The 15,656-nt window shown below is 55.1% G+C and overlaps 2 protein-coding genes across 2 annotated transcripts; both read left to right on the plus strand.

The window, feature by feature from the left end:
* The first annotated feature begins 970 nt into the window (after positions 1-970).
* C1QC (complement C1q C chain) lies at positions 971-5,987 on the plus strand. Its single transcript, XM_007083714.3, has 3 exons — positions 971-1,103; positions 1,392-1,585; positions 4,696-5,987. The coding sequence occupies exons 2-3, from the start codon at positions 1,405-1,407 to the stop codon at positions 5,250-5,252; spliced, it is 738 nt and encodes a 245-aa protein (XP_007083776.1). The 5' UTR covers positions 971-1,103; positions 1,392-1,404; the 3' UTR covers positions 5,253-5,987.
* Positions 5,988-9,553: 3,566 nt separating this feature from the next.
* On the plus strand, positions 9,554-14,631 carry C1QB (complement C1q B chain). Its single transcript, XM_007083715.3, has 3 exons — positions 9,554-9,676; positions 12,535-12,741; positions 13,909-14,631. Exons 2-3 carry the CDS (start codon positions 12,558-12,560, stop codon positions 14,481-14,483), a joined length of 759 nt encoding a protein of 252 aa, XP_007083777.1. The 5' UTR covers positions 9,554-9,676; positions 12,535-12,557; the 3' UTR covers positions 14,484-14,631.
* Positions 14,632-15,656: the final 1,025 nt, after the last annotated feature.

Consider the following 15,656-nt stretch of genomic DNA (forward strand, 5'->3'; position numbering starts at 1 on the left):
CATTCACAGAGGGGGACCTGATGCTCAGGAAGGTCAAACCCCTCACCCCGAGTGACACGGGTGGCAAGTGTGGGGTCAGGGCTGGAGCCCTCTACTGCTCGACAGCCCCTTCCTCTTCCGAATCTCATAGGAGGAGAAGAGGAAGAGAGGAGAGGAGCCTCTCTCGGCTCTGCCCAAACTGGCCCCAACCAGCAACGCCTCACCAGCTCCCACAGGCTCCAAGACCAGATGCAGGGGTGCCAGAGGCGGTGCGGGCAGGGAGGCTGGGATCGTCAAGGGCCCCAGCAAAGGAAGAGGCACCGACATGCGAAGCCTGGGCCTCCCCCACAACCCAGTATACAGATGGGAAGGCTGAGGCCTGGAGGAGCCAGTGGTTTGCTGAGGGCCTCAGAGCAAGGGAGTGGCAGGGCTGGAAGATCTGAGGCCACTGACTCTGTAGCCAGAGTCCCACCACAGCAGGCTGCTTGCCATCAAAGCTTGTCCATCCTGGGGGTCCACCTCCAAGTATAACCAATGGGAGGGGCAAATGGAAGTTTCTAGAATAAGGCCTGCCACTTGACAAGTGCATATGAGGCTAAGCAGAGGCTAAGCAGAGCAAGACTTTGGACCCCAAGAATGGATTTGCTGTGTGACTTTTGGTAAGGGCTTTCACCTCCCTGGGCCTCAGTTTCCTCATCTGTAAAGGGGGAATTATAACTTCCTCCTAGGAATATTGTAAAATAGCTGAGTCTCAAGCACAGTAAATGCCAACATATAGGGATGGGCTGAACTGGACACACACACACATACACACACACACACACACACACGCTTCAGCAGATCTGGGGGAGGGGACATTTCCTCTTTTCAGACGCTCATGATCCGGGGCCGGGGGGACACAGGGTCAGCCTGGCTCAGTACCGAAAAGAAAGTATTGAGTCAGGAAAAATGATGGGAAAGGGGATGTGGGACTGGGGGCAGGGTGAGCAGAGGGGAGGGGGCCGCCCAGCCTGCTCTGGGCCCTCTCTGCTGTGTCCGCTCTGACACCGTGTCCTCCAGTCGGGGAGAGGGGAAGCAGATTTGAGGATACCTCTGTGACCAGACCAGAATCCTTTCACCCCCAGGTGAGGCCAAGACCCCGGCTGAGAGGGAGCAAATGGCAGTTTCTCCCTGCTACCTCCCTGAAACATGGGGACAGCTTGATTTGTGAGAGGAAGGAGGGTCCCCATCACTGCTGAGCTAAAGGTCCCGGCTCAAAGAAGAGGCCCCATCCTCCGTCCATCCTGTGGCCCCAGGACCCAAGGGGCAAGGGGCCTGGGGAAGGGACCTATAGGCTCCTGAGGGCTGTCAAAAGACCAGCGAGGAGGGTGAGTGAGGGGCCAGGGGGCCAACTCAGCTCTCTCCCTACCCAGATCCTTCCCCAGGATGGACACGGTGTCCAGCTCCCGGCTCCCCCTTGGACTAAACCTGCTGGTGCTCTTACTGGTGCTGCCACTTGGGGGCCAGGCCAGCACAGGCTGCTACGGGATCCCCGGGATGCCAGGCCTGCCGGGGGCCCCAGGGAAGGACGGACACGATGGCCTGCCGGGGCCCAAGGGTGAGCCAGGTGAGTCTGCTGGGCTTCTGGGGAGGCGTCACCTAAGACCTGGGGGCAGCAGGCGCAGTGTGCATCTGGCGCTAACCTGGGGGAGAAGGGCAGCGACTTGTTGGCAACAAGTACAGTCCCTACGGACGCACTTGCTCCCAGGACAGAGTCCAGCTTTCCCAGCAGGTGTAACCCCTCTTTTCTCAGAGCCCAGGCCTTGGTCCTCCATATTCCCCTGTCTGTGCCTCAGTTTCTCATCTGACAACAGGGAGGGAACAAAAGCACCTGCCCCAGAAGGTGGCAGGGAGGATCACAGGAGATGACCCACCTGAAGACCTTTGACAGACTCTAAAGTGCTGTGCTGTTTATTACAGCTCCTCCATCCATCACCTGCCCTGCAACACGGACCCCTGGGGGGGGGGGCGGGGCCCATGTAGGGAACGTCCACGATGCACAGAGGGCCGGGCTTCAGTTCCCAGCCCTTCCACTTCCCTGTGCAGAGTGCCTCAGTCTCCTCATCTATAAAATGGGGAGATAGTACCTACTGCACGGGGTGCTGTAAGGGGAGGATTAAGCAAGTTGCTACTAAAGCAGCATCCAGCACATAGTAGGTCTCAGGTAAGTGTAGGCTATGTGTGGTATAGCTGTTGTCCTCACTGTTTTTATGGGAGGTCTGTGCTCACCCGTCTCCCTGGGATCCTGGGTAGTTGGGCCATGGGGAGTGAGAAGTCAGGATTGCAGATTGACGGGCAAGCCCTAGCATGAGCAAAGGGGGCTGAGAACATGAAGGGGCCCTGGTGCTGAGCAAGCACCAGAGTCCGGGGACGACTTGTTTGTCAGAAGGTGCGTATCCGGGATGCAGCGTGTCTGGAGCCAGCGTGGGTGAGACTGAGGTGAGGTTGAGCAGAAGTGATGGCGGGGGTGGGGGGGTTGGCAGAGGCAGTAGGGGTGTGGGAGGCCGGCGGCAAGGAACGTCCTTAGGAATTTCCCCACCGTCATCTTCTCTCCTGGCAATAGAATGGGATTTTGCCAACATTCCAGAAGGAATTCTCTAATTCAAGGTGAGCCGAATAAGGCTCTCGGTTCTGCCGTCGTTTGAGATCCTATACCGCACGCTGCCTCTGGCCATCTCACAGCTCAGTGGCTGATGGCCACCAATTATTGAGCGCCTACTACATACCAGCCATCGTTCCAAATGCTCAGCATATGCTTACCTTACAGGGTAGATAAAATTGTTAACTCTGTTTTGCAAGTGAGAAAACTGAGGCCAAAATCCTTTTTAAAAGTGCCTGACTGCCATCTTACAAATGTCAAACCTGAGGTTCAGAGAGTTGGAGGAACTTGCCCAAGTCACACTGTGGAATCCTGCCCAGCTCCAAAGTGCCTTTATCACTACCTTCCCCTGCCTCTCAAGCCCCTCCCCAGTGCATGTCCTCCCCCTCCCAATCAGTTGCTGGAAGATATCTGGAGGGATGAGACATGGCCCTGCATCACTGACAACCGTCACCAGGAGCTGACCCCATGGAGCACTTCCTAGGAGGTGCCCAGCACATGCCTTCTCCCACTCCAAGCTCCCGGAAGCTCTCTGGGATCTCTATTATATCCTTTCCTCAATTAGGCAAGCAGAGGCTTGGGGAGGGGAGGTCACCTGCCCAGGGTCACACAGCTTTAGCCTGGATCTGTTGGATCCTCAACCCCCTCTCCTAACCCCGGGACCGAACAGGCTCACAAGCCATAGAGGATCTGTCACAAATAGGTCTGCACAGACACCCAACCCTAAGGGAGTAGGAAGCGGCCATGAGGGCTGGCAGAGTTGGCCAAAGAGGGCTTCCTGGAAGAGGAGAGTAGAGCCAGGCCCTAAAAGATGAGTACAGTTTGGCAAGGGGAGAAAAATCTCACAGAGGCTCAGATAATCAGGGCTGTCACAAGAATCACATCCTCTGACTGGGACTCAGCCAGACTTGATTTTCGATCCTGACTCCACCTCCTACTGGCTGCATGGCCTTGAGCAAGTCTTTGGCCTCAGTTTCCTCATCTGTAATATGAGAGAAATGGAACCAGCCCAGGAGTCATAGGGGCTCCAGTGGGCTGAGTGGGGCCGGGGGAGCTGGAGAAATCAACCCCCTTGGTGGGGGCCTCTTCTGTTTGGGCTTCATCCAGTGATTCCCATGTTCTAAGCCGGCCTGGGGTGGTTCCATCTCAGGAAGGGGTACAGGTTTTGTGGGGCTCTGAACCTTATAAAATATTGAGGCCTCTCTTTAAAAAACAATACAAAATTATAGGTACATTTGACTGCGGGGAAGGGGGTCTACACGTGCTACAAGATTGTACTAGAACTATACACACACACACGCAAATGAATGCACGTGCAAAGTGGATCGTCCAAAGGTGAGTTTTCCCGTTTTGATGTCGTACTTTAGTTATGCAAGATGTGCCGCTGGGGAAAACTAAGCAAAGAATACATGGGCTCTTCTTGTCCGCCCCCCCTTTTTCTTGGCAACTTCCTGTGAATCTGTAATTACTTCAACATAAAAAGTTGACAAAATTTTAAGAGTAATGTTAGGCAAAGGGCCTTGAAGGGGCCAGCGCAAGTTAATGGGGCCTAAAGAATAAGTTTCATGAGCTTTCCAGGAAATGGGCCTCCGACCAATCTTCTGATTTTTGTCAAGAGACACTCAGAAGCAAAACTTTCAGGTGAGGTTTGGATTTGTTAATGTTGGGCTCTAAATAAAACGTTTAAGAAAACACCGCGCAGGCCACACAGAAGCTCTCTGAGGCCACACGCTGGCTGTGGGTTGACAGTCAAGGCCTCTGACGTGCTCTCTGAGACCCTGCCCGGTTCTGACACCTCCTGAGGCTGGCGAGTCCCACCCTCTCCACCGTAAATGTGGAAACTGAAGCCAAGAGACAGGGGAGCGTCTTAGCGCTCGGGGAACAAGTCCATGGGGGAGGCCGGACTCCAACCAGGGCCTCCCTCCAACTCTCTGCACGCTTACCCCCAGGTGATCCAGTCCATCTGGGGAAGGGCGTTCCGGAGACCAAACTCTGGTGGAATGTCCCCTGGAGGACACCCAGGGTCCCTGTTCCTGTCCCCTGCCCCATCACTTCCTTCCCACCTACTCTCTCCCCAGGAATCCCAGCTATCCCTGGAACTCAAGGACCCAAGGGTCAGAAGGGAGAACGCGGCACACCTGGGCATCCCGGGAAAAATGGCCCCACGGGAACGGCCGGTAGTCCAGGGGTTCCCGGCCTCATGGGACCCCCTGGGGAGCCGGGCGAGGAGGGCAGATACAAGCAGAAGCACCAGTCTGTCTTCACGGTCACACGGCAGACATCCCAGTACCCCACGCCCAACAGCCTGGTCAAGTTCAACGTAGCCATCACCAACCCGCAGGGCGATTATGACACAAGCACTGGCAAGTTCACCTGCAAAGTCCCAGGTCTTTACTACTTCGTGTACCACACGTCGCAGACGGCCAACCTGTGCGTGCTGCTGTACCGGAGTGGCGTCAGGGTGACCACCTTCTGTGACCACCTGTCCAACAGGAAGCAGGTCAGCTCGGGCGGTGTGCTGCTACAGCTGCAGGCGGGCGAGCAGGTGTGGCTGGGGGTCAATGACTACAACGGCATGGTGGGCACCGAAGGCTCGGACAGCGTCTTCTCTGGCTTCCTGCTCTTTCCTGACTAGGGCGGCCAGGCCCGCTCCAGGCCCGGGGCCGCCCCGCTCCCCTCAGCTTCCCCGCAAGACCCGCTGTGCCCAGGCCCTTCTCCCCACCTGATGGACTCCTCCTCCAGGAAGCCCGCCCTGACGCCCTTGCCCCAACTTCTCTCCCTCCTCCGAACTCCTTCAGGAGTCACCGCTTTGAGCCTTAACCAGCACCCTCTAACACTGTCAATGTTTTTTTTTTTTTTTTTCCAAGTCTCCGGAAAGGCAAGGTGATATATAAATAAATAAATAAATGGAAGAATGTGGCACGGCTCAGGCTTCTCACTGCCAAGTCCTCAAAGGAGCAGGCCTCTTCATCCTCAGCTTTGCACCTGTCACAGCCACCCATGGGCTCTAGACTCAGACAGGGCATCCAGTTGGTGTTCAGTTAAAGGTTGGTGCCAGTGTTAAGACACTCAGCGTCCTGTGGCCATTTCAGAGAGGGATGCTCCAGTGTGATTATAGGCTGCAAGAGGTCCCCAATGTGCCATCTGTTGTCACTTGTTTGGCTGAGAGGTGCTACTGTCATTAAAGGTATCTGTGCTCACAGGCAAACAGGAGTGTTTGAATTCCCAGGTCTATGTTGACCTATGCTGAAGTTTGGAAGCACCTGTGGGCTCAGGTAAGCCCAATGTAGACAAAGAACAGATCTGTAATGGATTTGTGCCCAATTAATGAGTTAATGGGGGTGAATGAATGAATGAACAGTGGGTAAATGAGTGACTAAAAGTAGAGTAAATGAATGAGTGAATTTAAAAAATCTTAATAGCTTGTATTTATTGAGCACTTACTATACCCCAGGCATGATGCTAACCGATCTATTAAGTCATTAATATTCATCACGCACTTTCACTGTGGTGACCATGAGAAGGGCTGACAGTTCAAATTCAAAAATGATAAAAAGCATAACGTTCCTGTGCAGACTGCCAGTCCAGCCTCGGAGCCCAGGGAGACCCAAAGTTCGCTCAGGCGTAGGAGAACCTGCCTGGGCCTAGCTGGGATCTCAGCTTGCTTCCACAAGGCCCCATGGAGCTCACAGAGGCACCAGCCCACTGAGGTGGGCTGAACAACAGGCGGCTGCAGCCTAATTCCACGACTACCTCCATCCACTTTGGCTCCTTTGCTCGTGAGAGGAGACATTTCACACCCTCCACGCCTTTGCCATGATCCTGCACAGCCCCCCTCCCACTCACACGAACCCTCATCCACCTGGATAATACACACTCAACTGTCAGGGTTCAACACAAAGATCACCCCTCCTCCACGGAACCTTCCCCAATTTCCCATTTGTGTCCCCACAGTGACCTCCAGAGCCTTGGATCACAAACTCCTGTCTTTTTAGAGCCTCGGTTCCCCAATCTGGTGGCACAGCAAAATCATCTGCAGATTTGTTTACAAGGAAAAAAAAAAAAAGATTTCTGGAATCAAGGCTTTTTTTCATAAAAGTTTGCAGAGGACGGGGATACGGGTGAGTAGGTCGTTGGCCAGGTGAAGTCAAAACACATAGTTCTCGGGGCGCCTGGGTGGCTCAGTCAATTAAGCATCCCACTTTGGCTCGGGTCATCATCTCTGGGTTTGTGATTTCGAGTCCCACATGGGCTCTCGGCTGTCAACGCAGAGCCTGCTTTGGATCCTCTGTCCTCCTCTCCCTGCCCCTCCCCCACTCTCAAAAATAAATAAACATTAAAAAAACATAAAGCACATGGTCCTCTAGCTGGTTTTCATACACTCACTCACTGACACGTCTGCCCTCTCCGCTGGACGGTGAGTATCCCTGAGGCCACTTTGATAGACGCCTAGCACATAGGAGGGGCATGGGAAATACCCCAGATGGGAAGGAAGGAGGGCTACACACACACACACACACACACACTCACACACACGAGAGGGAACAGAGGCAAAGGCCTAGGAACTCAGCCTGGTTCACGGGGTGCCTCTGGCCGGGTCGCAGGGCCACTCTCTTCATGACTCTCCTCCATCAACCACTTAGCAGTCTGCCCAGCAGTGCCCCGAGTGATACATCTTTCTTCTCATTTCTCTTTTGTTTAAAAAATCAATACACCGTTTATGTGGGCCACAGTGTCAGATCAGAAACCTGTACTTTGGAAGCGACAATTTTTTTTTTTTTTTTTGCCATTTTTGTTTTCCATAATTGTTTCCTTGTTGTTCTCTCTTTGTCAGGAGAGACAGGCCTTTGAAAATGCCAGCTTGTCTGCTGGGCTGAGGGAAACCTGGCGAGGGTTTCTAAGGGGGGGCAGGCAAGGGAGGTTGGGACAGGGACAGGAAAAAGACACGCCAAGCTGCAAGGAATGCCTTTTTGACCACAAGATGTGGAGGGTTTATAAGTTTCTTCTCCCACCCTGGGTAGGGATCATTCCCCCTATATCAGGGATGCGAGCAATGATTTCACAGATACAGAGACCAGCTGGCTCCTACTCAGGGGCCACGGTCCAGGGACCCCCCTGTGCCTGATCCCTGATCCACACTTGGCACCCCATGCTCCCAGGCTCCAAGAACTCGGCCTTCTCTTCATAAATATAGCACTGTCCCCAGGTTTGCATCGGGGGCCTACCAAAAGCTGGGCCCTGGACATGCCAGGTTACCTCACTGGCCCCCCACAACCCATGCCCCCACATTCATATTTGGGAAACTGAGGCCAATAAATGTGCCTGAGGCCACATAGCTGGAAAAAGGCAAAGCTGGGATTTAAACTTGGCAGGGGCTGATTCCAAAAGCCCATGCCCATACTCTGCTCCCTGCTTCTTTCTGTTCTTAGTCTCAAACTGTCTACCCCAAGTTCAAGCTCACCTATTCCCATTGCCATTGGGAACCCACAGAAGGACCCCGGACCCACAACGTACGAATCTACAATTTTCTAGGTTCAGAGACCAGCTGGTACAGAGCTCCACCCTTCTCCCTGCCCCGAATACACTGCCTTTCCCTCCTCATCCAGCCCGAGTCCCTTCCCGTCTATAGTTGGCTGAGCCCGGAGACCCTTTGGTTTTATCAAATAAGTCTTTTCCTTCCCTAACACCCACTGCAGGTAACACTTAATTTCCATCAATTAGCATCCACAAGCCCAAAGATATTCTATCTCCAAGCGCAAGTAGGGCCCTCCTGACCTATGGCAGCTCCTGGTGCCAGCTGGGCAACCATCCCTGTGAGGGGCATCACGGTGCCTTAGATGCAGCCTCCGTAAACAGGCTGAGGGTCTGGGGCCAGGGATGCCTTGCTCTGAGGCCTGCACCTGCCCCTTGTATGAGGTGTGGGCTCCAGCAGTCCCCTCCTTTTTCTGACATTTGTCACAGAAGCCATGAAACCACTGTGTCATTCAATGTTGAACACCAGTCTTCCCAAGTAGAAGCAATTCCCCCTGGGGACGGGAGCCATGGCTGGTTTGCTTGTGGGTCTGTCTCCAGCACCTAGCACAGAGAGGCTCGTGGTAAATATTTATTCTTTCTCCCCTCCGAGCCTCGGTTTCCCATACATAAGGTGAGGGGAAGGAGCTGGGTGACCTCCAAGCCCCTCTCCAGCCCTGACGTGGTGTGATTCCAGGATCAACAAGCAATAAGCCCCTGCCTCTGTCCATTATTGTCATCAGCATCGAGCCCTGCTGGAAGCAGAGGAAGGGCTATAAATAAATAATAACCACATTTAAAATTCATTATTAGATCATTTTCTGAGAACAGGGCAAGAGCAGAAGTACAGAATGGGAAGAGGCAGAGAAGACGAACCCAGAAAAGGGAAGCCTGAGACGTGGCGTGATATTAACAACTGACATGTGTGCTGCACTTTACCCTCCACGATCCCAGATGAGCTCCCCAGTGCCCCATGCCGTCTATAGAGCAGGTATAGTCCCACCACAGAGCAGAGGAAATGGGGGCTCCCTTGGGTTCTCTTGGCTGAGAACATTTAGACCCCCGTTTGAGACCTTAGGAATCACACTCTGATGAGTGGCAGAGCCAGATCACGGATCCAGGTTCCTGACTCCAAATCCAGTGCTCAGGCACCAGGCCAGCCATGTTCTCGTTTCAGTGAGGAACAGCTACGTCTGCTGTAGGGGATCACAAGGTCAGGGGCCTTGGCACGCAAGCCACCGGTTGTGGACATTCTCCCAGGACAGACTGTTCCCCCAACAGCTGCTGAGCTGGCGAAACCAAAGTGGCCACCTACCCACCGCATTTACAGTAAACCCCTCCAGATTGCAGAAATGCGGCCTGAAACTGCCGGATGGGCTGAGAGTGGAGGGGGCCGTCCTGCTGGGCCCATGGGAGGGGGCCCTCAGGGGAAGGCCCTTCCTGTCTCTGGGGAATGGAACTTCCCCTTTGGACCGAGAGCAGCAGGCTCCTGGCTCCCAGCCCCACTGCTGCCCAGCCGAGCGGCCCCACAGGACACGAGGTTCCCAGGTGAGGACGGGGTTCGGGACCTGGGGGGACTGGCCAGCCGGACGATATGGCGGAGGGTGATGATTCCCAAAGTGTAGACTTTGAATCTCTGCCTTGGGCGATTAACGGTGTGGACCCCCAGGCCCAACCCCAGACCTGGGGAACCAAACTTCCCGTGGGTGCACTTGGGTATCTACTATTGCCCGGGACCCCAGGTGATGGGAGCAGCCTAAAATGGGAGCCACCAACATAAGGGCTTTGGAATCACCAAGACTCAAGCTGAGTCCTGCTTCTGTGTCTTAGATGCTGGTGACCTGGGGCAAGTCATGTAACCTCTCTCGGCCTAGACCCTCTCTGGGAATGATGGAACGTTCTAGGGGCCCTAGGAGCCCTGAAGGAGATGAAGCTCACCCAGCACTTAGTGAACTACCTGGTTCAAGATATGTCAGAGGCCGAGGTGGAATTAGAACCCAGGCCCCCCTTCACCCAGCCCAGCATTTTTCCAGCACCTGCCTTCTCTCATTCCCTCTCCGTCTGCTGAGAATAGCTCAGCTTGACTCTTTCAAGGAACGAATTTGCCTCGTAGGTGGAGCTGCGATTAGTGGTTAGTTGGTCTGATAACTAATTGCATGTTTATAAAGGAGGGCGTGGGATCAGACACCACACTGGAGACCTCATTCCTCTCAGATGCCATCTCTTTCCATCCTCTGGCGGTCCTGTGGGTAGCAGTTAACTCTGCCAAAGAGGCCCAGAGAGGTTAAGGCACTTGTCTCAGGCCATACAGCGAGGTGGCAGTTTGAAGTCTCATCGGTCTGACTCCAAGTCGGGGAAAAGGAGCTGTCGGGGCTGGAAGGAGAGGGAAGGGTTGGCGACATGGGAAAGATGTGAGGGGCAAGGCCGACGGTGGTGATGGATGGCAAGGGCAGGGCTCGGACCAGATGACCAACTCTGAGACTCAGCGGCTCCTAAGATGCATCTTCCCACTCCCCCTGCCACCTTCTGCTTCCCTAGGAAGCCTGAGTCTCACTGTGGGTCTGGACCCGCTGTCCCCATCGCCCCGACCCCCTGTTTGCTGCTCTCCACCCCTGGGCTGTACCCACCTGAGATCTCCTCTCCCTGAGCCCTATCTCCCAAAGGGGCTGGCTCCTGCTTTACTTTTCCAACCATCCTCCGTCATATCCCAACGCTCGGGGATTCCTGGATGGCAGGGATAATACAAAAATAGCGAATATTCCTTTAGCATTTCTGGTGTGCCAGGGCCTACATCATCTATCCTCCCACCAACCCTATGTGGCAAGGATTAGTATTATCCCCATTTCATGGAAGGGGAAACTCGCCAGAGAGGAGAAGCGATTTGCCTGGGGCCCTCCCCTGCGAGTGGACCCTGATTTGGACCCTGGAAGCACGGCTGTCCTTCTGATCCCGGAGACCTGTCACCACCGCCTCTGACGGTGCTCAGCCTCCTTCACCGAGCACCAGCCCCGTACCCAGTGCTGCTCAAAACACAGCCACTCATTAGCCCCCGTCAGGCTGTCTGGCTCCAAAGCCCACGTTTTAAACCACCAGGCTTAACAGCCTCCTAGCAGAACACCCGGTGAGTTTTAAGGTCTAGTGGACGTAGTAGGTGCTCAGAAAGGCTGGTTGGAATCCTGGCCACAAGGCAGCTGTGTGACCTTGATGGAGGTTCCTGCCCTCTCCAGTACCCAGTTTCCCCATCTGTAGAAGGAGACAGCTGGGGGCTTTATTGGGGCGGGAGGGGCTGTTGTAAAGACCACATTAAATGAGATAGTAGCACATAAAGTATTTGGCCCAGAGCCTGGCTAAGTGCCCAATGCATGGATTACTGAAGTTGTCAAATCTGTCATTTTGTAAAACTTCCAGGAACGGGTACTTATACAAAGATAATCGTTTTAGGTTAAATTTATATTATGTGAATGTCACCTCAATTTTTCAAAAAACTTTGGACTAGAATGTTAAGGGCGCTTCCGTCTTGAGAATCCATGCTGAGGGGCTCTGGCTGTGCCGACCAGCTCGGTTCTTCCTAGTTCCCTGGTATTTGGCAGGGCCGGCCCTTCCCACTCGCCGGGGCCTGCGGAGGGACCTGAGAACATCCCATCAGCAGAGATGGCCTGGGGTGCTGGCAGGGATACCTGCTTCAGAGCCAGACGGGCTTGGGTTTGAATCCTGGCTACAGTCCTTCCCGTGTGACCGTGAGCCAGTGTCTTGGCCTCTTTGAGCTTCAGGGTCCTTGTCGGTATGAAAATAATAGCTTTCTCCAGGCAGGGCCGCTCTGAGGATGTCAAGTGGCCCAAAGCCCGCAAATCACAGCCTTGACCTCCTATCCCTCTGACCCCTCACTCCCCTCCAGCCTCACTGGCCTCCCAGCTGGCCCTCGACACTCCAGGCTCTCTGTCCTCCCTCTAGGCCTTTGCCCCCACTTCCTTTCCTCCCAGAACATTCTTGCCCCAGCCCTTTCTGAACCTCTGGGTCCTGGCCTGAACACCACTTCTCGGAGACGCTGCCCCCATCTAGAAGACTTTCCTAATGGGAGGACTTCTTCTCCCAGAAAACCATCCACCCGCCCCTCAAGCCTGGCTACTCTGCCTGCAGGCACCCCTACGTTTCTCACAGATCGCTCTGCACTGTCTCTCTTTCCATTTACTTGAATGTTGACCTGTTTACTGCCTGCCTTCCCCTCGAAGGCCAGCTCCGTGAAGGCAGGGGCCGTATCCGTCTTACCCCAGCACCCAGCGCGGGGTCCAGTCTGGTAGCTGGGACACGCTCGGTGAACGCACGGACGAGCGGATGCATGAGTGAAGAAACACGAGGAGTCTCCGTGGTGGTAAAACTCACTCCACCTTCTCCCCCCACCCCTGCAGGAGGTAGCTGAGCCGGGCCAGTGATGAAGACCGTGAGGGATGGCGTCTTAGCATCCCTGCTGCTGCTGCTGTTCCTGTTTCTGCTTGAGGTCTCCTGGGCCCAAAGCAGCTGCACCGGGCACCCGGCCATCCCCGGCATCCCGGGCATTCCCGGGGCACCGGGCTCTCCTGGCACACCCGGGACCCCAGGGATAAAAGGAGAGAAAGGTACTGCAGGCTTTGGGGTTACTCCCATGTCATCGAGCCAGGCCCTGTCTCCTGCCCCCCCAGTCACAGCTGCCTACCTGAGAGATCGCACAAGCCCCCACAAATCCATCGGCTTGCCAAGGCCCACCCCCCACCCCGACCCGTGCAATGACTCTGCAAGGAGGGGATTCTGATTCCCATTTTACAGCCGGAAAAACTGATGCCCAGGAAGGCTACCAACTTGCCCAAGGGAGCAAATGTAAATGTTGAGGCTGAGATCAGGCCATGGCTCTCTTACCCTTAACTCCGGGTAGAGAGACGGAAAACCACTGCAGTGGCTGTCTCCCCGGGAAGTGGCTTCCCAGCTCTCAACTATTTCCTCACCCATACAATGCAGGCAGATACTTTGTGGGGTTGTCACAGGGTTCAAAGGAGACTTCCCGCCATGAGACCCCACCCCCACCCCCAGAAAATGCCGTTCATCCGTTCATTTAACCAAAACCAACCACCGTCCTCACATAACCGCGTGTAACCCACACAATCTCGCAAACTAATCATCCCCATTGTACAGAGGAGGACGCTGAGTCCCGGAGAACGTGCCTCCGTCAAGGTGCCCCGATGAATAATGGCAGGTGGGGCAGGAGGACATCCGTCTGTCCCCTGGGCCTGTGCTCTCAGCCACTATACTCCACCACTTTACTGGAAAAGAGGTTTTATCTCGTGCTGTGCCGAACCAAGGGGCAGCGGCTGCTTGGAGTGGCCGTGAGAAGGCTTCCAAGGCCCCCTGGAAGCCCACTGCGCAGGAAAGAATGCTGGGATTGATTAAAGATGTCTGCCCTGGGGGAGCGAGTGGAGAGGGATAGCCCATGTGCCAAGAATTCATCATCCCCGCCCCAGGCATTAAGCCCAAACAAGGGAGCCTGGATGAGCTGGTGAGGAGGGCAGGCCCAGCACCTTCCCTAAGGAGACACCACCCTCCACACCTCGGGCGTCAGTTCCCATTGCTGCCAGGCACATCGCAGACTCAGAAAGCTGGGCTGGAAGGAGAACCCCCACCGCCAGGGAAGCTGAGGCCCAGAGAGAAGCAGGGACATGTCAGAAGTTACACGGCCAGGCTCCCTGCCTCCCAGCCCGGGACTCCTTCCGTGGTTCTCTGGCCCATCATTTCTCCCGTCTCTCCTTTTCCAGGGCTGCCAGGGCTGGCTGGAGACCATGGCGAGTTTGGGGAGAAGGGAGACCCAGGGATTCCTGGGAATCCAGGAAAAGTAGGCCCCAAGGGCCCCGTTGGCCCCAAAGGTGCCCCAGGGCCCCCCGGAGCCCGCGGCCCCAAGGGTGAATCAGGAGACTACAAGGCCACACAGAAAATCGCCTTCTCTGCCAAGAGGACCATCAACAGTGCCCTTCGGCGGGACCAGGCCATCCGCTTCGACCAGGTGATCACCAACCTGAACAACAACTATGAATCTCGAAGTGGCAAGTTCACCTGCAGGGTGCCCGGCATTTACTACTTCACCTACCATGCCAGCTCGCGAGGAAACCTCTGCGTGAACCTCATGCGGGGCCGGGAGCAAATGCAGAAGGTGGTTACCTTCTGCGACTACGTCCACAACACCTTCCAGGTCACCACGGGCAGCATGGTCCTCAAGCTGAAGCAGGGGGAGAACGTCTTCCTGCAGGCCACTGACAAGAACTCCCTGGTGGGCATAGAAGGTGCCAACAGCATCTTCTCTGGGTTCCTGCTCTTCCCAGATGTGGAGGCATGAGCTGTGGGGCTGACTGCCTCCCTCCCCAACCCCGCCCCCACCAGCAATGCTCACGTTATCCCCACCACTCCCCCACCCAGCCAAAACACACGGAAGGGCTCCATGGATGTTCCTGAAAGAATGAGTAAATAAAATTTTCAAAGGCCAAGGAAGTGGTCTAATTCAACTCTGCGTCCCAGCAGCTGGCACATAGTAGGTGCCCAGAAATGCTGCTTAAATGCTGGTTGGACGACTGAACAACCAATAATGAACGAATGAATGAATGAATGACCTCTGAAAACAGAAACTGTATCTGATTGGAGGTGACTGGAGAGCCAGACTCTGTGCCCAGCTCTGTGACAGCCACATAGTGGGAGACGGGGAGGGAACACCAGCTAGGGAGCAACTTCTATGCTCCAAGCACTGGGCTAGACCTTTTCACTCTCTCATGAATCCTCACCCTCATCCCGGGAGACAGGTTGCATTGCACCCAGTTTACGGAGGAGAAAACTGAGCACCGGAGGGATGAAGGGACCGTCCTCAATCGCACAAGCAGACCTGGCTCTGTCCACTGATGACCCGAGACCTCTTTCGAGGCAACGTATCGAGTCAGCCACTATAAGCTTCCTGCTTACAACGTCACATACCTCGCCCCTGCCAAGGGATCCAGGGGTCTTCCCCCAATGTCTTAACTCACCGTGAAACCAAGGCCCTTCCCTCTTGATCCTCCCCACATGCACCCCCCCCCCAAAACCTTCCCAGCCTGGCATGAGTCAGCCATCCCGTTAGAACCAACGCCCTAACTTTCAATAACCCGCTCAGTAACCTTCAGCGGGTCTCCACTGCCAACCGGATATAGTCCCAGCCCCTGAGCCTGGCCTTCGAGGCTCTCCACGGACTGGCTTTCCAGTCTCATTCCCTCTCCTGGACAATCTGACTCCTGACCCCTGGGCCCTCTGTCTCCCAGGAAAGTCCCGTGTCGTCCCACCTCAGTGCCCTTACACTCCACGGTTCCATTCTCCTCTGCCTATCTTACCGTCCTCCACAGTCTCACTCAAGCCACATCATCTCCCTGAAGCCGGGCCATCCCTGCCCTCACTCTTATCTCTCCTCTGACCTCACCCAACCCCATTCCTTATGTGTGCAGGTCTGAGCACATACGGCCTGTGTCTGGTTTTCACGCGTGCCCACGCC

This window comes from Panthera tigris, chromosome C1 (assembly GCF_018350195.1).
Source record: "Panthera tigris isolate Pti1 chromosome C1, P.tigris_Pti1_mat1.1, whole genome shotgun sequence".
In the NCBI taxonomy this organism is placed as follows: Eukaryota; Metazoa; Chordata; class Mammalia; order Carnivora; family Felidae; genus Panthera; species Panthera tigris.